Source organism: Bicyclus anynana, chromosome 2 (genome assembly GCF_947172395.1).
Source record: "Bicyclus anynana chromosome 2, ilBicAnyn1.1, whole genome shotgun sequence".
Classification (NCBI taxonomy): domain Eukaryota; kingdom Metazoa; phylum Arthropoda; class Insecta; order Lepidoptera; family Nymphalidae; genus Bicyclus; species Bicyclus anynana.
In genome coordinates, this window is record NC_069084.1 from 15927505 (window position 1) to 15953138 (window position 25634).

Genomic DNA, 25634 nt, shown 5'->3' on the forward strand with positions numbered 1-25634 from the left:
AGCTTGTGAGTGGTCATCGGTGGACGAATCGTGGTCCTGGCGCATTTTCAGTAATTGGTGATTGGAGATCTCCGAATATTACTCTGATTATTGGTTACCGTGTTTTTAATAACTTTGCTCGCGGCTAATGTTTTTATTTAGTGATCCAAAACATTAGGATTAGCATAAATAAACTAATTTTGTGGTTCCAAATTCCCGAGGTCGTGGGTTCGCTGCCTGTTATACAAGATGTCGGTATGCTTCTTTGTGCCAACGTAAGTTTCACAAACATTAACCGAGTAAACTCGGACTTCTATATTTATATATTTTTTAATTATTTGTACTTATTTAATAATGTTTAATAATTGGGTGTGTGAATTAAATTAAATTTTAATTAAGTACTTACCACATTTTTTCATATTATTAGGGTAACTTCACACTAGTTACGCGCTATCGTAAGAACGAGAAGTTAGGTACGAGTTCATATCTTAATTTCTTATCAAAATTAAAGTTTACATTTTTGTTTTATGTATTTTTTCACTAGTCAAAAATAGTTTCTTTTACTATAGTCAAAAATATGTTCCACTTCACCTATATATTTTTCAAGACTTAATTTTTTTATTAAAACCCTTGAAAAATTATTACTATTTTGAATTAATTAGGAATATCCTTCTAAAAACCAATGTTTTGTTAAAGTATACACCTGTATATATAAGTAAATCAATTGACGAAATGTAATCATATGCGCTGAACGAAATGCTGAACCTATAATGATGAAATTTTTGTTAGCTTGTCAAATAACTCTAGCACGTGGAAAAAATACAATTAGGTAGGTACCTATGGTGTTTTTCAGATAGCATGGGTACGGTGACAGTCGACTATATGACGTTCATAATACGTACTATTATCGTGAATCGCGGCAAACTTTATGCATACTGTTTACTAACAAACACATTTAAAAAAAAAACTAAAATAACCGGCCAAGTGCGTGTCGGGCCACGCGCAGTGTAGTGTTCCGTACATTAAGTTAGCCCTTTAATCTATACAAATATTATAAAGCTGAAGAGTTTGTTTGTTTGCTTGAACGCGCTAATCTCAAGAACTACTGGTCCGATTTGAAAAATTCTTTCAGTGTTAGATGGCTCATTTATCGAGGCTATAGGCTATATTATCTCCGTATTCATACGGAAACGAGAACTACGCAGGAGAAACCGCGCGGCGTCAGCTAGTCTCTTATGTAATGCACAAAAATACCGATAACGATACCCAAATACCCACACCATAGGATATGCGATAAAAATACATCCTCACTTTGCATGTAGGGAAGGAACACCAATTTTTTGTCACTTTATAGACCTAATTAATATACATACCTACCCATACCAAAATTCAGCTTTCTAGTTTTAACTGAGTTATCTTACTGACAACTTTATCTTTTTAATTAACAACGGAATTATATGCAATTTCCGATTTCCAATTATTAATTATGATTTTAAAGTTGGTCGACTATTACTCTTCAAATAGTAATTGCTTTATAGCTGTTACAGATTTCCTTGTAATTTCAGTGTATACCTACCCTATTTTCGTGAATATTTTCACGTATCCATAAACAACCGTTTAGTCGGTAGCTTAATATTTTACAAACGAATCCCTAAATCGTAACGTTGGAAGACCCCTCATGACCTTTAAGACCTATCCAACGATACCCCATACTAAGAAATAAATGAGTAATAAAAAAAATCATACCCACTTTAGGGAGGTGCCCTAAAAAAATGTTTTTATTCTACGAGTTTGTTCGCATTTTTAATGTACATACTCATGCTAATTTTCAGCTTTCTAGTAGTAATAGTCTTTGCGTTAAACCACGAAAAGACGGACGGACATGACGAATCTATAAGGGTTCCTTGTGGACTATGGAACCCTAAAAATTAGGGTAAATCGTAGTCACGTGTGGGTTGGTATTACAGCGAGCAAGCGGGCACGTCGGCGGGCTCTGACGACAACGAACTGGAATGTATAGAGGATGCGCCCGCTGAGAACATCCAGAACACGCTGCAGGCCTTCTGGGGCAAGGTCAATGATGATATGAAGAAGATCACTTCGGTGAGCATATTCCTACACTAGCCAGCTTCTAACTTACTTTCATACAAAGTTTCCCTTATTATAGTTGAAACTAAATGTTAATCCAGAGGATTAAGGCGTGGATTCACCGCCGAACGATTTAATCAATAGGTTTCAAGATAACTGTGTTTTCTTAAGTCATCATCATATGAGCCGACGGACGTCCACTGCAGGACATAGACATTATGTAGGAACTTCCAATTATCACGATCTTAAGCTTCTGTATTCAGCGAATAACTGCGACTCGCTTGATGTGGTCAGTTCTTCCATCGGCTCTCCGAACTATGTGTCCATTGCCACTTCAGCTTTCATTGAGCTACTCGTACCTACTCGTATGTCAGTGACTTTGGTTTTTCTGTCGAGTTCCTTATTTCTGATTCGGCCTCGCAGAGAAATTCCAAGCATAGCTCGCACTCGCAGCTCGCACGCTGAGTGACTGAGAGTGATAAGAGGGCCACAGTTAGTGACCTAGTCATTGTTGGACACACCAAAAACATTTTATTATAGATTTTTGACCGAGTTCAAAAAGGAGGTTCTCAATTCGACGCGCATGTTTTTTTTTTATTAAAGACTAGGTACCTAAATACATATTCTGATTCAAGATAGTCATTGGTCTCATTTAATATTTATGAAAATCGGTTTAGTAATTTTGTTTTAAAATCAAAATAACTGAAATACGTCTTTGAAGTATGTTCCATTTTTATGTTAAAAATTTTTTTTTTTTTGTATTTGATGATTTTATCGTAGTTTTTACACAAAAAATACACATTTTAGGAGGACTTCAAAACGCAAGTGCTGCCCCTGGCGCGGATCAAGAAGATAATGAAGCTGGACGAGGAGGTGAAGATGATATCGGCGGAGGCGCCCGTGCTGTTCGCCAAGGCGGCCGAGATCTTCATCCACGAGCTGACGCTGCGCGCCTGGTCGCACACCGAGGACAACAAGAGGAGGACCCTGCAGGTATCTTTGAAAATAAATGTTATGAAAGTGATCTAACCTATGTTTCCAACTTTTGGGCGCATACACATATACAGATACTTTACCCGAAAACGCCGTACATTTTTCCAGCACAGCTAGGCTATTCTATAATGATATTTTTATAACTCGCAAGTGCGAGTTTAGAATTCACCTCTATCTCTCTCTGTTTAACACGATACTATAGAATGAGATAGATAGAGGTGAATGCGAAACTCGCACTAGCGAGTTATACAAAACATCGTTAGAGAATAGCCGTGCAGGTGTCGAAATATAAAGGTCGCAAGCCTTACTCTCCACTCGCATACTCACCTGTACCGCTCAGAAATGACGGCATAGTGTTCAGAGTTATTTCCTGATATAGTCTTCTAAGCGTTATTCACGTTGGTTTATTTCACAGGTAATTTTTGTTCAAGGGCTTGTAGTCTATGAGATTGTGGATTAAATTTTACACAAGGGGCCCATGCATTCCGCGGGCCCCATTGATATGGCGGTAGGTACGCCCCTGGCCGGATCTCATTCTATATGAAAATATCAATATTTTTGAAATCGGTTCAGTTCAGATCCAGAGATTACAATACCACAAACTGTACTTCTTTACGAGTATAATATTAGTATAGACCAAGTGTTAATTTACTCGAGCGGCAACTCTACCGACGACCGCAGTCGACTGCAGTCGGTGACGTCTGTCTCGGCGGCAACCAACGGCAGTCGGCGACGTGTGTCTCGGCGGCAGCCAACGGCAGTCGACTGCAGTCGGCGACGTCTGTCTCGGCGGCAGCCAACGGCAGTCGACGACGTCTGTCTCGGCAGCAGCCAACGACAGTCGACTTCAGTCGGCGACGTCGGTCTCGGCGGTAGCCAACGACAGTCGACTTCAGTCGGCGACGTCGGTCTCGGCGGTAGCTAACGGCAGTCGACGACGTCTGTCTCGGCGGCAGCCAACGACAGTCGACTTCAGTCGGCGACGTCGGTCTCGGCGGTAGCTAACGGCAGTCGACGACGTCTGTCTCGGCGGCAGCCAACGACAGTCGACTTCAGTCGGCGACGTCGGTCTCGGTGGCAGCCAACGACAGTCGACTTCAGTCGGCGACGTCGGTCTCGGCGGCAGTCGACTGCCGACTGTCGTGTAAACTGCGTATATTTTTTCATTTAAATAGAGATTAAAAATACACTTCTATCTGTTAAAAGCGCAACGACATAGCAATGGCTATATCGAAGTCGGACCAGTTCGACTTCCTCATCGACATCGTGCCCCGACACGAAGTGAAGCCGAGCAAGCCGCGCGACGACCCGCCGCGGAGCGCGCCGCCGCCGGACCCGGTGAGTTGCAGCTGTGGCGTGCACAGGGCACGCGCTCAGGGTAGGCTTGACCGCTTCAAGTCGACTATCTGACGGCGCAGTGGTATGCGCGGTGGATTTAAAAGACGGTTCGATCCCCGGCTGGACCGATTGAGGTTTTCTGAATTGGTCCGGGTCTGGCTGGCTGGCTTCGGCCGTGGCTAGTTACCACCCTACCGGCAAAGACGTACCGCCAAGCGATTTAACGTTCCGGTACGATGTCGTGTAGAAACCGAAAAGGGTGTGGATTTTCATCCTCCTCCTAACAAGTTAGTCCGCTTCCATCTTAGATTGCATCATCACTTACCATCAGGTGAGATTGAGTCACGGGAGTCATCAAAATTCTTCATGAGACTCGTGCTCAACAGTGAGCCGAATATGGGTTGTTGATCATCATCATGTCAGTTTATAAAATACCAACTCCAATATTTGTTCGGATTTCGAGGTCCTCGATTCGAGATCTGGTTTTTCCTAGAAATTTCCTGTTAAAATTCTTATTATTGTAAGGAAGTTAGTGGTACACCGTCCACTCAAGCAAAAGATAGCAATTTGTTATTGTGAATGTCTGACTGTTTGCTACGGCATCACAGAAAAAATTCTGAACGGATGGGGGTTTTCTAGCCTTATTTTGAGATAATTGTCGCACAGTGCTTATTAACGTAAATGAAATATTGTAGTGAAAATGATCTCGTTCATTTGTTTGGTTATATTTTAGCTCAGACCAATTATAGAAGGACCAATATCGCATCCATATTCACGAAAATAACTGTCTGTAATCTTCTGAGGAAAACGAGCTTAGATTTGGTATAATATATCTATACTAATATTATAAATGCGAAAGTCTGTCCGTTACCTTTTCACACATAAACGACTGAACCGATCAAGATACATTTTATTATAATGGTAAATAGGATCTTGGAGCAAAACATAGGGTATCTACTTTTTGGGGAAGTTTTAAAAGTTTGATCATAAATCATGAAAAAATACGAAACATAATGTGATTCAAGGATTTTTAAAATTAAGTGGTGAAATAGGAGTTGGAACTTTACATTGATTTCCACGCAGACGAAGTCGTAGGCGTCCGCTTGTCTTAATAATACACTAGAAGTTTTTGCCCCTTTTTTTACACCATTCAACTACACAAAAGGGTATTTTTATGGAGCTCTTTAACCGACGAACACGATTACAACTAAAAATGTAAAACATCGATACTGTAGAGGCAGTTTTTATAATCGCACTAGCGAACGCCCGCGACTTCATCCGCGTGGAATTCAGTTTTTCACAAATCCCGCGAGAACCATGGATTTTCCGGGATGAAAAGTATGTGCCTATGTGTTGATACAGAGTAAAATCTATTTCCATTCCAAATTTCAGCCAAATCGCGTAGCCGCAGCGTTAAAGAGGAACAAACATACTTACACACAAACTTTCGCCTTTATCATATTAGTGTGATAGTGTGATTAGATCGTTGATCATACACTTTGAAAGAAAGTAACGTCTAGCGAGGCAGGTCATATACAATAGGTAATTGGTCTGAGTATTTTAGAAAAACAAGGAAAAATAATGTCTTCAATGGAAATCTCAAATTCAGTGTTATAATAATTAGAAGGCTCAGAGTCTCACAGCGGGCGATGGAACGAGCTATGCTCGGAGTATCTCTGCGTGATCGAATCAGAAATGACGAGATACGCTCTTGAACCAAAATCACCGACATAGCTCAACGAGTCGCGAAGCTGAAGTGGCAATGTATGGGGCACAGTTCGGGGAGCCGATCGACATTGGGGTCCTAAATTGCTGGAACGGCGACCCGCACTAGAAAACAATGCAGTGTTGGTTGACCCCACACCAGGTGGACTGACGACATCAAGCGAGTCGCTGGGATTCGCTGGATGCAGGCGGCTCAGCCTAGGCAGGCTGAGCCGCCAAGTGGCACGTCTTCGCACGCTTCGAAAACTAGAAAAATGTATGGGAATGACAGACCTTGATCACGTGACCGGTCGATATCAAATGTCATTCCCATACATCTTTCTAGTTTTTGAAGCGTTAGCGATCGTAGAAAGAGAATCGACGTGCCACTTGACTTGGGGGGGCAGGATCGTGATGTATGAAAGTCCCTACAAATGGTTTATGTCCTGCAGTGGACGTCTATCGGCTGATGTATGATGATGATTGGCAGTGGACATTCAGTCTGATACAAATGAACGAAATCCTCAAGTCAGTGGTGGTACTATCCTTAGATGCCGCAGCAGCAGGCGGCGCATTCCACCCACCAGCAGTACGTAGTACAGTCCAGCGGTCAAGTTGTTCAGGTGAAATTAAAAATATATAAATATACTAAGCTAACACCCCCCGGTTTCGCCCGCGTATTTCCCGTTGTTTTGAGAATACGAAAAAAAACTCTCACAACAAAAAAATTTTTTAACATTTTGAAAAAACGATTTTTTTTTTTTTGTTAATGTTTGTGGTAACCTGTAGCTACTGAACAGTATTTAACATTCAATTACCACTATAGTAATAAAGCAACGTTATTTGTATATTTTATCTCCGTATTCTTAAGGGTACGTACACAAGCGTCGGCTAATATTAATTGTTTTATTAAATGTTATCGCCGCGTTGCAACGACTTGCGGTACGGACGGCTTCAGTGTGCTCGTGGCGTCCGAGCCGTCCACATATCTTGTTGTGTAATTCTTTATGGGTTACTTGGGATGGGCGGGGAGAGTGACTTGAGTGGATAAGGGGAGTGTTAGATATCTGTCAAAGGCGCCTTAAACCCCACACACAACATTCACAAGTGCGTGACTTCACTTCAAGATCATTCTCTGCCATTCTAGGGTCTTATTTTGGTTACAGTTTGATTTGTTAATTAAGTTGTCCTGACAAATGTTGTGGTTCAATTCATTTCTTATTTTTGTAATCACTTTTGAGTCTGCTAAAATAAATTTATTCCGATTCGTTTTATAAGTACAAGTGTGTTTGTTAACGAATTATTATTTTTGTCCAGCAACCGGTGCCAAGTCCGCCCGCCAGCTCGAGTCAGCAGAGTGTTCTAGTGCAGCAGGTAGTTTCCTCCGCAGACATGCCTACTATGACTGTGAGTTTTTTTACTTTTAAACCCAATCAAAATATATTTTTATCTAATTTAATCTATCTATATCTATACTTATAATAAAACTGGTCAAATTCTATACATTAATTCGCAATTATAAGATTTTTACTTAAATCATTTGTAACACCAAACGTTACCTTGGCAAAAAGGACTACTAGAGCCATCTAGAACTTATAATAAAACTGTAACAGGTATATTTTAACATTCTTTAAATTGAAGATAGTTTGAAAATTTTGGTTGGGGGGCATTATGTAATGCTGAAACTACTGAATGTATTCAAATAAAACTTTTGCTCAGTTTGAGACCATAATGTGGAAAAGGTTATAGGATACTTTAATTGCGAAAATAAAATAAGTAGGGGGTGGTTTGTATGGAAAGTCCTACATTTTTAGAGTAGAGTAAAAAAAATACGAAATATAATTCAACCACTAAAGAGGTGGTGAAATAGGGCTTGAAAGTTTACATTGATTTCCACGCGGACGAAGTCGCGGGCGACCGCAGCTAGTCTATATATATAAAAATGAATTGCTGTTCGTTAGTCTCGCTAAAACTCGAGAACGGCTGAACGGATTTATCTTATCTTGGTCTTGAGATGTTCGTGGAGGTATCGGGAAGGTTTTAAAGGTAAGAAAAATAATATAATTGCCGGGAAAACCATAAAAACAACCCTTTTCTATTTCCCATACAAACGTTTAAGAGTCAAGCGGTAGGGGTAGGGTAGGGTAGGGGTAGAGGTATAGAAGGGTAGAGTAGGGATAGAGAATAAGTGCACTTATGTCAAAACGAAGCTTGACCGGGTCCGCTATATAATCATAATCAATAATTATCCCTGTGATGTGTTTAATGAATGTGTCACTTACAGCAGTCGCGGCCGACGGCGGTGAGCGCCGGCCAGCAGCCCGTCACGCTGGTGCAGCAGATCGTCAACCCGGCGGGGGAGGTGCAGAACGTGCCTGTGAGTACTATACCATTGGCGTGCACTAGACGCTCAACTAGGGTTTTTTTAAATAATTTTTAACCGACTACCAAAAAAGAGGAGGTTCTACGTTCGGCTGTATGTATGTTTTTTTTATGTTATATTAAAGAACCACAGAAATGTTGTAATTTAAACGGCTTGAATTAAATCATCACTGGCTTGGCACCGCCTTCAAACTGATCAGAAGGTAGCTGGTACGATGTTATTTTTTACTTTTTAGTTTAGGTTGATTTTTGTGTTGGAAGATTTTTTTTATTAAAATTTTCATTTTAGTTCATGTTGGTGCAATCTAAGATGGAAGCGGACTTACTTGTTTGGAGGAGGATGAAAATCCACACCCCTTTCGGTTTCTACACGACGTCGTACCAAAACGCTAAATCGCTTGGCAGTAATTCTTTGCCAGTAAGGTGGTAACTAGCCACGGCTGAAGCCTCCCACCAGCCAGACCGGGACCAATTAAGAAAACCTCAATCGGCCCAGCCGGGGATCGAACGCAGGACCTCCGTCTTGTAAATCCACCGCACATACCACTGCGCCACGGCATTTGATTCACTAAGAGATTCATGTAGACCCCCAGCAGAATCCAAGGAATGTGATACAGGGGTACATGGTGCAAGAGTAGTCTTCAAACCTGTGACGTCACCAATTCGTTCCAGATCCTGCTCACGCAAGCGCAGCTCAACATGATCCGGCTGCAAGTGCAGAACAACCCGAACCAGCCCATCATCATACAGGCTCAGCCGGCGCAACCCACGCCCCAGATCATACAGGTAGCTACAGGTCCCTATTATTACTTTAACCCATTCATAAACATGGATGTAGGTTTTAACCTCAATTTATTTTAAAGTAAAGTAGGCCTTAATAACTTTGACGTGTCTTAATTAATAAGTAAATAACTAATTATTTAATAGGTTTGACGTGTCCCGAACGGATGAAGCTACTTCGTACTTAGAACAATTTGGGTTTTTTGTAAGATTTAAAGATGACTTATGTGCGAGTTCATAAATATGTTTGATGAAAATCTGTTGAGCAATTTAAAAGTTGTGGGGGGTGAAAGTGGGGGAGAATTAGCGAATATCTGCAAATATACTCGAGTAGGGTGGGAAAATTGGGACATATAAACCTGATTGTTTTCCTTGAACCTTAGGGGGTTTTTCAAAATTTTAATTTTTTTTCTTTTACAAGTTAGCCCTTGATTACAATCTCACCTGATGGTAAGTGATGATGCAGACTAACTTGTTAGAAGGAGGATGAAGATCCACACCCCTTTCGGTTTCTACACAACATCGCACCGGAACATTAAATCGCGAACGTTAAGTGGTGGCGACTAGCCACGGCCGAAGCCTCCCACCGAATCTGGGGATCGAACCCAGGACCTCCGTCTTGTAAATCCACTGTGCCACGGAGACGTTCAAAAATGTTATTACTGAATTATTTTTTTTTCAGGTGCCATCTCAAACGCCGCACCAGCCGCACCAGATTTTCGTAGCACAAGTCTCCGGCCCGGAGGAGAGCTAGTGCAAACTGAAAATTAAGGTGAAAAGAGAACATTCGCCATAAGGACAAAGTGTACAGTGACATTGACAAGTTGTGTGATACGGTTAAGGTGTTAGATATCAACAAATTATTTAAGTGTGTAAATTAAATGGTTCGGAATAATATAGAGGTATACAATTTAAAGTATTTTTATTTATTTATATCTTTAAGAGATCTTTATTATCTTATAATTTATTTTTAGTATATTGTAATAAAGAAACTTAAAGTACTAAATATTAGAGGATCCGAATAAGACGTTCACAGTTCACTAATCTGTTTATTGGGTGAAAAGTATTTTAATATCAAATATTATTTCAATAAATACATTGCTAATGGGTTGCGTTAAATATTTTGTTATTATTTGAAATCATTCCGTCCCCACTCCAAAAGGTTTTTGATTTAAAATAATATTAATAAAACAAAATAATCGTCAAACTCGAAGCTGTTCCTGAGGACCGAAAAATGCTTGTTTTGTGTATTCATTTATGAGATTAATTGGCAATATATTTAATTTGATATAAAAATAATACTTTTCATCCAGTAGACAGGTCGGTGAAGGTTTATATATGGATTCATATATACCTGTAGAACATAAAAATTTCCAAACTTTAATTTTATTTAACATGTTTAATAATTTAATAATATATAAATTAATCAATGAATGTAATTTGTAATGTCAATTATAGTAGGGGAGCCGAAGAGAGGATTATTGGATTCACTCAAGCGCGGCAGATGAACATAAGGTAGTATAGCTTGCACGTTGTTGAGTATCCCCACCAAGTATGTCTGCCCTTAATGAGCATGAACCTTAATGTTAGTGGGTATGTAGGCAAACAAAAAAAATACTGAACCAGCACGTCAGGTAAGGTAAGTTTGCTAATAGCTAAAAGGTGTGCATTTCGAAAAGGTAAAGATTTCTGTCACTAAGTCTGTAGATTCTTTTCCCACCGCTGAAAGTGAAAAAAAGTATATAACAATTTAATGCCTATCATCTAATCGACAAAATCTAAATTGGTCCCCATGATTATGCTTTGCATTAGTAATTTTAAATCAACCCTAAATTGGTCCCCATGATTATGCATTGCATTAGTAATTTTAAATCATCCCTAAATTTGTCCCCATTATGCATTGCATTAGTAACTTCAAATATATCATCACGGGCTCCCCTACTATAATAAATACAAAAAAAAAACCATGACTATAACAAGACTAATATTTATGGTGGGTTGCGTTCATGCACCAATAAACCAGACGTCACCAGCGTCTAGAAAAAATAAATTTAATTTTTTTTTTGCTAACATAAATCAAAGAAACCTAAACTAACTTATACTTAACTTTACAGAAAAGGAAATAATTTTCATTTTATGTTGCATATTATACAAAAATTACATTGGTATAGTTGGATGCAATATTTGTGACATCGTGCGTTAGGTTTAGGTATAAGCGGTTACGGAGGGCCGCGGCGGCAGGGCATCACCCCCACACGAAGTCGACTCGCGCGTCTTGATTTTAGCGTACTTAAGTATACTCCGCGCCACGAAATAAGTCCCGTAGACGCGGCGCTAATGTCTTAATGGCGCTCATTGTCAATTGGTAATGGCGGTCTTATTATCATTTGTGTAAGGCGCTGTCAATTTTAGTTCAGGTTTTAGCTTCGGGACCATCGATTTCCTATTAAAAAATAGATCAGCGACCAAAAAACGTCCCCACTCAATGAGTGCCATACACAACTTTTTGGCACTCAATTCAAGTAGTCGCATTCGCAAATTCAACTTTAAACTCAAACATTAAGGTTGAATTTGCTCTGAATTTGGGATTTTATTGAATATTGGACTATATTTATAGGCCTTTACGTGTAATTTTTTTTACCAATAATTCTTAAACTGTCAAAGCAAAATTGGCCAGTTTTTAAGTGAAATTTTCTACATGATTGTGCGGCCTTTTATTATAAGAGGTCAATCAATGCTCGGGACTTCTTTCGTGGCGCGGAGTCTATGACCCGCTCGTAGCGACACCCTCACCAGCAGCTTATTTCAGATATCACAAAGATTGCATCCGACTATACTTGATATTTTAATAGTGTGCGTTTAATTGTCAAGGGAAGCCGGCCTGCTGAAGATCATTCAGGATTGTTTCTTTCATTGTGATCAAATCGGCCATTTTTTCGTTTTCCATACAGAGGACTCTCGTTATTTTGGTATCTATCTTCTTACATAAGTTATTCATATCTTCTTGGTTCCTGAAAATTAGTATTAGGTATATAAGTACTATTTTTTATTAACATATCCAAAGGTTGGCGTCCCAAATTTCTTTATGCAAAGGTTGTATGGCAGACATTGCTAAAAGCAATAAAACCACATTCGCTCGTATTTGTTTTAAATTAATGGTTTTTTGTGCAATAAAATATAAATAAATAAAATAAATATACAGGGTGCTGGGGAGTATCTCCCATAACACTGGGGTTATATTCTTTACCGAAAATTAATTAAAAATGTTCAAAGAACATGTGTTCCAAAATTAATATTTTCGGAGTAAATAATATTTATTATGTAAATAGATCATAAAATATGTCCCTTATACGCATCCTTATAATTATGAAGTAGCCAAAATTTAAAATTATAGGATAGTTAAAGGCGTGTGACATGGGTAGTCGGAATCATTTTAATTTGTATGAAAATGAAGTTTTTATCTTTTAGTTAAAAAAAATATTAGTCATGCAGTCCGGCTCCTATAAGTGGACTCATCAATACCCCGAAGTTGTGGGAAATACTCTCGAGCACCCTGTATATAAGATATAGATTGTGATACTTGCTTTTCTCTTTTCAGTTAATAATGCTTAAGCAATCGGGTTTTTTTTTTAATTTTTATGGTATTTTTTTTTCTTTACTATTAGCTTCAGGCAGGCATCGGCACACCTTAAGCGAAAAATAAACAAATTTAAATACGTACGATTTATTTAATTCAGCAAAAATCTCATATATTTCGACTTCTTTTTGTCTTGTGCGCTGCTGAATGGACAACTTTAATTTATTAAAATCCGTTTTTATATCCTCTCGCATTTTCATTAACCTAAGGGAAACGAAAGTTAATTTTATTACATACCTCCTGACCGACAGACGTTGTCCAGCCATTTAAAGCCCCAATAGCTCAGTAGTAAAAGGGCTGGAGTCATCCATTTTTGTTTCTTTAACGAACATACAGACAGACGGACAAAATTTTATTAATTGCATATTTGGCATCAGTATCGATCACTAATCACCCCATGATAGTTATTTTGGAAATATATTACACTAGCCGGCGCCCGCGACTTCGTCCGCGTGAAACTCGATGTAAACTTTCAATTACCCCTATCCTACCCCTACCTACCCCTACTCTACTTTTCTGGTTGATTTTTTACACCTAAAACCCAAATATCTTACGGAACCCTATTTTTTTCCAAAATAAAGTTAAGCCTATGTTACTTGTGGATAATGTAGCTTTCGAATGGTGAAAGAATTTTTAAAATCGGTCCAGTAGTTTTTGAGCCTATTCATTACAATCAAACAAACAAACGTACAAACAAAGTTTTCCTCTTTATAATATTAGTATAGATGTACAGAATTAACCTCTCTACAGAACTCCGATTTATTATAAGTATAGATTAGTTTAAATAACTTTTGTTGTTTACAATGCGACTAAATGACTTCCACTTCTGTCCACCTCAGTTTCGACATGTCTATAGTAAGTATAAAATCTTTGGGTAATAGACACATATAGTAAATTCACAACATCACAACACCTTTCTGCGTAGGACGTTAATAAATCAATTCTTATTACTTACACTTTGTTCATAATCTGATTTCTTAAAATAGTGTCCAATTTTTTAAAATTTGGTGACACGATTTCTTTAAGGGCAGCATATTCTAAAAAAATAATAAAACATTTAGTGTTAAGGCGTTTTAGTCGATTACTATTTTTGACCGACTTCAAAAAAAAAGAGATTTGGTTCAGTAATTTTGTGTTGAAATGAAAATAACGAAATTGCCCGTACACGCACACACACCCACACACACACACACACTAAAAACAGAAAAATGAAATATTTTTAAACAAAAAAATTCAACCGACTTCAAATTCACAAAAAAAAACAGCGTAATAAAAAAACATCGTATGTGCTATCTTCTGATCACTTTGAAGGCGGTGCCAACATGCATTAACTCAAGCCGCTTAAATCATAAAGTTTTAGAATTTTCAGACGATTCTTTTTTTTCTTTCTTTCCCGTGGTTCTTTCAGAAACGGCTTTAATTAATACGCCACTAGATGTTATTTTTCGCTTTTAAGTTTATTTTTGTGATTTTGAATTTTTTGTTAAAATTATTTTTTGTGATATATAATACTATATTATAATACTATTGTTATTAGACACTTGGCAGAGCTAGATTTACCCTGGGCCTAGAGCGCCCAGATAGATGTCAGCTATTTGTGACAAAAGAACCAAATAATCTTTTTAACGTGAAACTTTAACCGACTTAAAAAAAATTAGAACTAAATAAAAAATTAGGTATTTTGATTTTAACACAAAACTACTATACTGATTTCATGAAAATCAAATGGGACCAATCTCGAAGTATTCAAACAAAAAAATGATTTTCAAAATTGGTTAATAAATGACCAAGATATGAGGTAACAAAAAAAAAGTACGCGTCAAATTGAGAACCGCCTTTTGGGCCTAAGCTCCAATCCTACCTCGGAGTGCTAAAAAATTTGATTATGATAAAAACCTAAAAAATTAACATACCAGAGTGTCTAGGATGATTGTCGTTGAGCCAACTCTCGACTCTTGACTTAGGGGAGACATCATCACTTGACGCTGTATGTATATCGTCGTGTTGTCGCTTAGTGGCCGTAGACCTTAACACTCGATCAACGCTCCTCCCTTTACTGGAGTTTTGCGCCGAGAAACTATTTTGCTCACTGGTGACACCGTACTTCCGCAACTCATGTCTGTTTAAATTTGTCTCAGACCTTAACACTCGATCGACGCTCTTCCCTTTACTGGAGTTTAGCGCCGAGAAACTATTTTGCTCACTGGTGACAACGTACTTCCGCAACTCATGTCTGTTTAAATTTCTCTCAGACCTTAACACTCGATCGACGCTCTTCCCTTTACTGGAGATTAGCCCCGAGAAGCTATTTTTCTCACTGGTGACACCGTACTTCAACAACTCATGTCTGGTTAAATTTCTCTCTGATGTCAAACAATCTTCCTCTAACTCTTTCTCTAGTGTGACAGATTTACGTACATCCAAGTCAAGAGATATGGGCGATATTAACGTTTTACGATTGGCTTTCTTACGGATTTCGCGACTATGTGGACTTGTAAGACTTGTACGTTTATCGGAAATCTTCTTGCGTGCTAAGTATTTGTCTATTTCTTGTTTAGATAGTTTAGTACACACTACTGCAGGCTGCATCTCTGTTCTGCTAAATGTTCCGCATTGCTTTGCATAAATATCACTTTTTGTATGTGAATTAGAACTGTGAGTGCGCCGGCCACTATCTTTATCGGACTGATATGGAAAATCGTGAATATCAAGTCTGTCTAATACAACTAAGGTTTTATAGGGCGATCGATCGATACTGCTTATTGACCTATCTATTTCAGTGACTGGCGTATTTATTGATATACGACTGATATTCGCTGTACCATCGACCTCCTCCGGTGGGTTTTCTATCAAATCTAACATGTCCAAGCCTTCATCCATTTTTTCAATTATTTCAATGGATCTATCTAATTCGACCACCTTACGCACTGTTTCGACTTGAAGCGCTCTTAGTGGACTGTCCGTTTTGGAGCTGTTAGTTCTACTAACGTTTGGCTTGCCCTTCTTATTGGTCTTCTCTCTGTTTGTCTTCTTTACGGGTTGGGAGTCATCTCCAATCGTTTCCATTCTGGGTCTTTTATGCCCAGGTTTGTCGTCACTAGTGACTACGGGTACGTTTTGACGAGACGAAAATGACGTGTTTAGTGGTTCAGTAGGGCCTTCTCTAATACGCTCATCGATCATATCCGTCACTGGTGACATCGCTGATTTTGTAACCGTTTTTTTAGATGCAGAACGTGTCGTACGCATTCTATCAACCTTTGTTTTGGCGGTGGTTTTAGATTTAACCGTGCGCGATTTCTTTGCCGTTTTGCGAGGAACTGGCTTCTTTTTAAACTCGCCATCCTCGTCGCTACTAAAATTGTACACGGCACCTCTATCCATATCTTTTTTGTCAGCCAATACAACGTCAGGATTGTCAATGGTTTTTATTACTCGATCAAACAAAATATCCTGGTCTAATTTTTTTTGTGAGTCATATCTGTTTTTTGTATTCAGTAAATTTCGCGTAGCTGCAACTCTACGTGGTCGCTCCATTTCTTTATAGGGAGTAACTGCACGCGTTAAAGCTTCCCGCTGTATCAAAAGACTGTCATCTTCAGTTTCTGACACGTATAAATCTTTATTTGCATTGACAAAATCGTCGCTTTTTGAGTATAATTTACGTTTTCTTTTAATTGTAGGACTCGATAATTTATGACCAGTTGATTGTTTTTCGGGCGGTATATTTGAATTGTTTTGTTTTCTGGATACTAAACCAGAGTTAGAGTTTTTTTTGGGAACATTTTTCGTTCTGGTGTTCATAAATTTTAATTTAATCACTTGTGGCTTCCTTTTTTTAGTGCTCTTTTTTAAATTTTTCGTGTTTGCCACCGTCGACTTTGTGACTTCTTTTAATTGTTCTAAGTCTCTGCATACGTCATCAATGATGCTGTTTAGACATTCTACAACTTCAGTCGATACAATAGCTTCCGTGTTCACCGGATAGCGGAAAGTTAATAATTCGTCTCGCGACGAATCGTTTAATATTTCCGCTAGTGTTGGACTGACGATCAATTCGCCATTTTCATTTTCATTACAGTGCTGATTGAAAAAATTTTCAATTGTATTGTAATCAAATATGTTTTCTCCTAAATCATTACCCTTATGCGTTGGTTTTACCACGCGTCTCAGTGCTAATTTATTTTTATTCACCGCGGGCACTACTGGTGTGTTTTCTACGAACGTCGTATTCGACTCGTCAGTTGTGGCCTCACATACAATTGGTTTAAAATTATATTCTCTGATGTCGCATCGTCTATATCTCGGCACTACTGTAGAATATGTTTTGTCTATAACATTACTGTTATGGTCACGAATGCCAGTCTGTTCGTGTCGTGAATGGTGTAAAGCTTCTTGCTCTAGCAGGTCTACTATGTTAGTTGTGTCTATGTTAGCTGTTACTTGACAAGGAGCTTTCGGGGAATTTTCTCTATCTTCCACCTCACTATGTTCACTAATAATGCTCAGATTTGGTTCCTTGATCAGAACTGGATGTTGCTTATCAAAATGATTTGAAATATTTCCGGCAATTTCTTGGACCTGAAAAGGAAAAAGTACTGAAAAAAACATATTTCACCATTGTTTTGTATTACCGCTTAAAAATTCTCGATAGATTATGATTATCGGACAACACCAAAACTTCAAAATTGATATCTGGGCATTGCATAAATGGCTAAAACATATTCTGAAGAAATTAAAAACAGGCCGTCATTTTGAAATTTCTTATTCTGGCACTGATTTCGCACCTATACCGGCTATACCTACGCACCTCGAACTCGGGGCGTGCGTGGGGTGCAGACAGTCGCGACTGTGCCGCTATAGTAAGGAAAAACAGTAAAAAAAGGGTATAAAAATAGCACTCTACGCGTTAGAAGTCGTGAGTCTATGGGCAGTTTATCTATTTGTTTTTCAAAGTTACTTACCGCCAGTAGCGATGTCGTTGACGTAGACGACGCCGTGACATTTAATTCTGTTGACAAAAAAAAAGCATTTTATTTACATCAATACTTATGAAAATAATTGTTTAATTAATTACTTATAATTATTTACATGATTCTAAAACACATATTTTTCTCTCTGTCTTTGCCGGTAGGGTGGGTGGTAAGTAGTCACAGCCGAAGCCTCCCACTAGTCAGACCTGAACCAGCTAAGAAAATCTCAATCGGCCTAGCCGGGGATTGTATCCAGGACCTCCGTCTCGTAAATCCACCGCTCATACCACTGCGCCACGGAGGTCGTCATAATGATGATAATAATTAACTTACCTGATTGTTCTTGTGGTATAACTTGGGGTGGATTGGAAAATCTTGTCTCTTCTTCCTGTGAGACAATATAAATATAAATATTAATCCATATTTATTATAATAATGATAGGAAGAGGTAAAGTTTGTCGTATTGTAGGGGATAATATGAAAATTCTTTTACCACTAGAAAGCCATTATTAGTGAATGTTCGGTTTACTGAAATTGTTATGTTATATTTTAACCCCGTATTACCACGAGAACAAGAACTACGCAGATGAAACCGCGGGACGACGGTTAATAATAATCATACTTCACACTAATATTATAAAGGTAAAAGTTTGTGTGTAAGTGTGTAAGTATGTTTGTTCCTCTTTTACGCTGCGGCTACTGAAGCGATTTGGCTGAAATTTGGAATGGAAATAGATTTTACTCTGGATTAACACATAGGCTACTTTTAATCCCGGAAAAATCCATGGTTTCCGCGGGATTTGTGAAAAACTGAATTCCACGCGGACGAAGTCGCGGGCGTCCGCTATTAATTTATAAATGTAAGTTTAAAGCTATAAAAAATCGCATACATTTTTTTTATCACAAACTTGAAGACATGGGCAAGCTAGTCTCAATAAGAACAAGTAGGAAGCTTATTGAAAAATCATATTATAAATGACGAAACTCGCGATTTACGAAAACTTGGTTAGATTTTGCTAAGGGATCTTCTTAGTTGAGTTGAGTTGAGCACATTATGATTAGCTTTATTAATTAAATTTTAGGTTTGCTACTTTATTAGTCAATAAATATAACAAAAAATGTAGAATGATTCAAAATAAAAGCAAGTATTTTGTAATCAATGAACGAAACTTGACGGTGACTTTGACAAACGTAACAAATTAAATCACATTTATTTTTTTTATTCAAAAACGTATTTATTTTATTTATTTGTATGCAAAAATATCGGACATTAATTAATAAAAGACTTATGAAACTAGAAAACGTTTTCAAAGAAAAGAAAAACATTAAAAGTTTAGAATTATTAATCAAACCACATCAAGTTCAATTGCCAAAGCTTTTGTAACATTAGAAAAAAGACATATATAATAAAAAGATGTATTATTTATTTAAGTCTCATTTTTTGGATTTAGTTTATATTCACACATACATACATACATAATTTGTTTGAAAAAGATTACCTATATTGAAATCAGTGATTCATAGACGTAATGTAATAAAAGAATTAATTTTTGACCTTCAAATCTTAATATCGTTACAATTAATTACCGTTAGGGAAAAATAATTTACCACTGTGGGACCACTAGTATTAAAATTTAGTATTTATAGATTGAAAAAAAAAAATGGAGGAGGCCTATGCCCAAAAATGGGCGTTCCAAGAATAAATGACATTATAAATAAAATTAAAATTGACGAAATGAACATTAACAATGACTGAGAAATCTCCTTTCTGACACAAACACTTATGAAATTAATATCAATTAAATTATAAATTGACATGTTTAATATTTAATGAAATGTTAATGTTTTTTTGTAACAAAAAAAAAAACTTTAAAAATGTAAAATGTAAACTGTAAAATTTTTGTAATTTATGTACTTGGAAATAAAGGCTATATTATATTATTATATTATTATTTATAGATTAGTAATAATTACATATAATAGGGTTAAATTTATTAGAGGCACTTAACTAAAATACCATATTTTGTAGTTTTTGACAAGCGCAGAGGAATATACGGCAAACGAGTAACGCACACAACACGTCACCAAAAAGGCATAACCGATAATGTAATGTATTTTATATTGTCCAATACATTACAGAGCTTCAACACGTTGTAAACAATATATACATAAGCGAATAAGCGAATGTTCCGCTCTTAACTTAACAATGACATAGATAGGTAAATTTTATTAAACTACCCACATTTTACTGAATTTGTTATGTCATTGAAACATTAACAAGGTCACTGGAGCTATGCTTTGCCTTTAAATTTTATTTTGTTTCATGCTTCTCTGTCTACGATTTATTGTTTCTTATAAACTTGTGTCATATTGACATTTGACAATATTACATGACATTGACAGCTTACACCGGATATGAATACAATTCCAGGTGTTTTTATTGGCTGTTTTGAACACTTTTACTGTTTTGTCTATGTTTAATTTGCAGATAAGGGAGCGAAACAAAAAAAATATTTATCTAATTAATGCGGCTTCCAAAAATTCTCAAAATTATTTCCTCAACAGCAATTTGTACCTTCTATTCGCAAAAAATATTATCGACCTGTTTATCTTAATATATATAAATTTCCTGTCACGATGTTTGTCCGCGATGGACTCCTAAACTACTTCACCGATTTTAAATTAAATTGGCACACCGTGAGCAGTCTGGTCCAACTTGAGAGATAGGATAGCTTAGATCTTTAATTACAGTCGCAATTAGATTTTATTGCAATTTTTTTTTTTTATTTAACCTCTATTAAAAATTATACAGTTTTCGTTGCCATACTCCTCTGAAACGGCTTGACCGATTTTGATGAAATTTTTTGTGCATATTCAGTACCAACATCTATTTTTCAAACCCCTAAATCCTAGGGTAGGGTAGTGGTAGGGTAGGGGTATGGTATAGGGATAGGGTATGGGTAGGGTAGCGGTAGGGTAGGATAGTGGTAGGGTAGGTTTATGGTATAGGGATAGGGTAGCGGTAGGGTAGTTGTAGGGTAGGGTAGTGTAGGGTAGGGGTAGAGTAGAGGTAGGGTAGGGATAGAGGTAGGAGTAGGGTAGTGTAAGGTAGGGATAGGAAAGAAGTGCAAATAAATAAATTCGCGGACCCGGTCAAGCTTCGCTTTGACTCATTCCCTACCCCTATCCTATTCTACCCCACCCTACTCCTACCCTACCCCTACCCTACCACTAACATACACGTCCTATCCTACCATACCCCTACTCACCCTACTACTAAGTATCCTATGTCTTTCTCCTGGTTCTCAGCTACCACTTCACCAATTTTGAGCCAAATCGGTCCAGCATCTCGAGTTATAAGTGTTGTAACAAACCTTGTTTCTTTTAAATATATAGATTCTAAAATCTGAAAGAAAGAAAGAAAGAAAGAAAAAAGCTTTATTAGTGAATTATTATTATTTATTTATTAGTGAATCTGCCTACTTGCTTAAATGTGTTTGGACGCAATTTAACTAGCCAACCTATTTGCAACGTGTCACTGTGAACAATACCTATCATTTATTACATAGCACTAATGAATAACAGATATATATTCTTAACTAGTTCCTGAGATTAGCGCGTTCAAGCAAACAAACAAACAAGTTTATAATATTAGTATAGATGCCGGATCTAGGACCATATTAAACTGAATAAATATACTCACGGATGTGTAATCTATGATTCGCTGAGAACCCCTACAGTCGAGTACCGGAAAAGGGGCAGTGACTGGCATTCGCTGAAAAAAATAATAACATAAAACTGAAAACTGGCTGAAAAACGTCTGGTCCATTGATGTAAGATTTTTTTGATTGGTCTATAAGGTAATTTCTACTCATTTAACAAAAAAAACATGCATTTTAGCAGTCACAATTATTAATTTTATTTTATAATCCATAATAATATACCTACCCTACCGGCGACGTGCCGACAAACAATTTAGCGTTCCGGTACGATGCCGTGTAGAAACCGAAAGGGGTGTGAATTGTCTTCCTACTCCTAACAAATTAGCCCGCTAACATCTTAGAATAGATTACATCATCACTTACCATCAGGTGAGATTGCGGTCAAGGGCTAACTTGTAAAATTTAAAAAAAAAGACTCATTCTGCATCATTCTCTATTCTGTGGTGTGTATAGATAGGGAGCTGCACTCACTTGGTACTTGTTAGCGTATATAGCGCGCAAGGCCAGGTCAAGCTTGTCGGCGTGCTGCTTGTTGCCGATCTGGATGTTGACCTCGCAGCAGCCCGCCAGCACTTGCGCCCCGCACATCCGCAGGGGGTCCAGCACTTTGAACCATAACAGCAGGCCGTGTGGGGCACTGGGATTTGCATTAATTTAATAAATAAGTAGCTACCTACAATTTAAAATGAATTTTAGGTAATATTAATCAAAATAACAATACTGGCAGTGCTCCGCAGTTAAACCCGTTTATAGTTAGTTAGTTTTTCAGTATATTCGTTAGTCAGTTTGAAGGCGGTGCCAAGCCAGTGATGTTTTAATTAAATACGTTTAAACTAAATTTCTGTGATTATTCCAGAAACAGCTTTAATTAAAACACGACACTGGCTTGGCACCGCCTTCAAACTGATCAGTAGGTAGCACATAGGTAGGATGTTATTTTTTGCTTTTTAGTTAAAGTTATTTTTTGAGTTGGAAGTCGGTTGAATTTTTTTTATTAAAATTTTTATTTTTTTATTTTTAGTGTTAGCATACCCACTGCGTGTGTACAGTCACAACCTATCTAAGTGGAAAGTTCTTATAAATACAAAATTATCAAGTCCAAACACAAGGTAGCTACTGTGAGCCGTCGAGGAGTTCTCTTCACTGTGCTTCGTCTTCATCACCAGACCCTTAATACATTCGCAATCCATCTAGGTGGAAAGTTCTCATCAATACAAATTTATCAAGTCCAAACACAAGGTAGCTACTGTGAACCGTCGAGGAGTTCTCTTCACTGTCCCTCGTCTTCATCACCAGACCCTTAATACAGGTGGAAAGTACTCATCAATACAAATTAATCAAGACCAAACAAAAGGCGACTGCTGTAAATCCTTGACGAGTTCCATCGTCTGTGTTTCGGCTCCATCATCAGACCAACTCCAAACCTTCATAAAATTGTAGTGGTTTAAAATACCTTATGGAAACACTAACAAACGTACTAGCCGTCTCTACAACTTTCGAAAGTTCCCCTCAATTTCTCCAGGATGCCATCATCAGATCCTGACATGAAAAAAATGGGACCACCCTGGAAGTAAACCCTACAAAACAAAAAAAGAATTTTCAAAATCGGTCCATAATTGACGGAATTATCGCTGGACATACATAAAAAGAAAAAAAAAAAAACATACATACAGCCGAACGTAGAACCTCCTCCTTTTTGGAAGTCGGTTAAAAACATAATCAATGTGTATAGCAAAACTCACGTGTACATGCGGGCGAGCACGCCGACGACGAGCGCGTCGCAGTCAGTAGCCGGCGCGCGCGTGGTGCAGGCGGCCAAAGATTACAGTGTATGTAAAGGCAGGCGGCTACTGGTGTGACTCACGTGTACATGCGGGCGAGCTCGGCGTTGTCCTCGCCGACGACGAGCGCGTCGCAGCTGGTGGTGCGCGGTCTGGTGAGACGCAGCGTGCGGCGGCTAGCATGGTCCAGCATGAGCGTCAGGCGCCGCGTCGCTACGTTCAGGTCCAACCACTGCTCGCGCGAGCCCTGCGAACGTCAACTACAGCTCAACTGCTCAACCATTTACGTAAGAACTAGCGGACGACCGCGACTTCGTCCGCGTGGAATTTAGTTTTTCACAAATCCCCCGGAAACCATGGATTTTTCCGGGATAAAAAGTAGTATATATATTTATATACTATAAAATATATTTATGTACTATATATATTTTATGCATTAATAAATACATACACTTCATAATATTATAAATGTACCTATATATATAAATTGCATAGTCGTTTTTCATTACATACTAGTATCACATTATATCTGTAGTTTAATTATAAATTATATATTTATAATATGTAACACATATTTGCTGCTTATTTTAATTTAATTTAGTTAATTTCAATTTATTTGTACAATTATAAGCGGTGACGTCACACGGGTCTCAGCTGAAAATCAGCGCCGTGTATTATACTTGTACGTGTTCACAGCATATGCTGAGCTGTACACCCTTTCTTTTTAAGAGTTATAGACAGACATGCTGTCATAAGGATAGGGTACTGATTGTCTGTAACTTTTAGATTTGAATAAATTTTTTTTCTTTCTTTCTTTCTTTATATGTGTTAATCCAGGCTATAATATATCTTAATACCAAATTTCAGCTAATTTGATTCAGTAGTTAAGGCGTGAAAGAGTAACAAACATTCATATCATCAAAATCATCAGTTTTCGCAAATCTCCGGAAACCATTGATTTTTCGGGATAAAAAGCCTATGTGTTAATCCAGAGTAAAATCTATTTCCGTTCTAAATTTTAGCCAAATCGCTTCAGTAGTAGCGGCGTTATAGAGTAACAAACATCCAAACATCCATACAAACTTTCGCGTTTATAATATTAGTAGGATAGTAGGACTAGCAGACGCCCGCCACTTCATCCACGTAATTTTTTTTCAAAATATCTTCAACTAGCTGACGCCGCGCGGTTTCACCCGCGTGGTTCCCGTTCCCGTAGAAATATGGGGATAATATATAGCCTACAGCCTTCCTCGATAAATGGGCTATCTAACAGTGAAAGAATTTTTCAAATCGGACCAGTAGTTCCTGAGATTAGCGCGTTCAATCAAACAAACAAACAAACTCTTCAGCTTTATTATATTAGTATAGATGTACAGAATTGGACCAGTTATAAGTGTAGAGCAGCACCTTACTGGTATCTGAAAAATTAATAGCATTAAGATTTTATTATATTCTGGGCAAAACAGAACTTGCACTTACTTGGCGGTACCTAGGTATTTCTTTTTTTTAATATACTTCACAAGTTAACCACAATCTCACCTGATAGTAAGTGATGATGCAATCTAAGATGGAAGCGGGCTAATCAGAACACAAAATCGCTTGGCGGTACGTCTTTGCCAATAGGGTGGTAACTAGCCACGGCCAAAGCCTCCCACCAGCCAGACCTGGACCAATTAAGAAAACCCTAATGTACCCAGCTAGGGCTCGAACCCAGGACCTCCGACTTGTAAATTCAATGCGCTTACTTACAGATGTGAATTTCCGCCATCATTGCCATTGCATTGGGACAGCATGGGACTACATTGGGACTATTGGCCTAACCACTCACATTCTGAGAGAGACTCGTGCTCAGCAGTGAACCGAATATGGGTTGATGACTACTACTTACCGATGTAATAGGCACATTCCCCGCTAAGAACATTCTGCATAAAACCGAAACCACGTCACTTGATGCGTTGAGCTCGTTGAGAAAATATCTTGCAGTCTGAAAGTACGGACACGTATGGATATCGTACACATACTTGTACGGACACGTATGGATATCGTACACTCACTCGTACGGACACGTATGGATATCGTACACTCACTCATACGGACACGTATGGATATCGTACACATACTCGTACGGACACGTATGGATATCGTACACTCACTCGTACGGACACGTATGGATATCGTACACTCACTCATACGGACACGTATGGATATCGTACACATACTCGTACGGACACGTATGGATATCGTACACTCACTCGTA

At 38.0% G+C, this 25634-nt stretch overlaps 2 protein-coding genes across 6 annotated transcripts in view; one reads left to right on the forward strand and one right to left on the reverse strand.

The window, feature by feature from the left end:
• Nucleotides 1-10180, forward strand: LOC112055996 (nuclear transcription factor Y subunit gamma). Of its 5 annotated transcripts, none has more exons than XM_024096314.2 (9): nt 1-254; nt 1947-2082; nt 2875-3060; nt 4267-4398; nt 6654-6725; nt 7420-7509; nt 8387-8479; nt 9157-9270; nt 9947-10180. In XM_024096314.2, exons 1-9 carry the CDS (start codon nt 229-231, stop codon nt 10016-10018), a joined length of 921 nt encoding a protein of 306 aa, XP_023952082.1. In that variant the 5' UTR covers nt 1-228; the 3' UTR covers nt 10019-10180. The 5 variants fall into 5 exon arrangements, with proteins under 5 accessions (XP_023952082.1, XP_023952083.1, XP_052741179.1 ...); XM_024096315.2 differs by having other exon boundaries at nt 8390-8479; XM_052885219.1 differs by lacking the exon at nt 6654-6725 and having other exon boundaries at nt 8390-8479.
• LOC112055993 (uncharacterized) overlaps nt 10170-25634 on the reverse strand; it is a 22490-nt gene continuing 7025 nt past the window's right edge. Inside the window, exons 5-14 of the mRNA XM_052885156.1 lie at nt 25266-25361; nt 23461-23624; nt 22068-22233; nt 21578-21649; nt 18208-18262; nt 17866-17912; nt 14815-17482; nt 13857-13938; nt 12986-13105; nt 10170-12275 (exon numbers count right to left, since the gene is read on the reverse strand). Of these exons, the coding sequence (XP_052741116.1) occupies nt 12131-12275; nt 12986-13105; nt 13857-13938; nt 14815-17482; nt 17866-17912; nt 18208-18262; nt 21578-21649; nt 22068-22233; nt 23461-23624; nt 25266-25361 (3615 nt within the window). The 3' untranslated portion in view covers nt 10170-12130. The remainder of the gene's footprint in view (nt 12276-12985; nt 13106-13856; nt 13939-14814; nt 17483-17865; nt 17913-18207; nt 18263-21577; nt 21650-22067; nt 22234-23460; nt 23625-25265; nt 25362-25634) is intronic.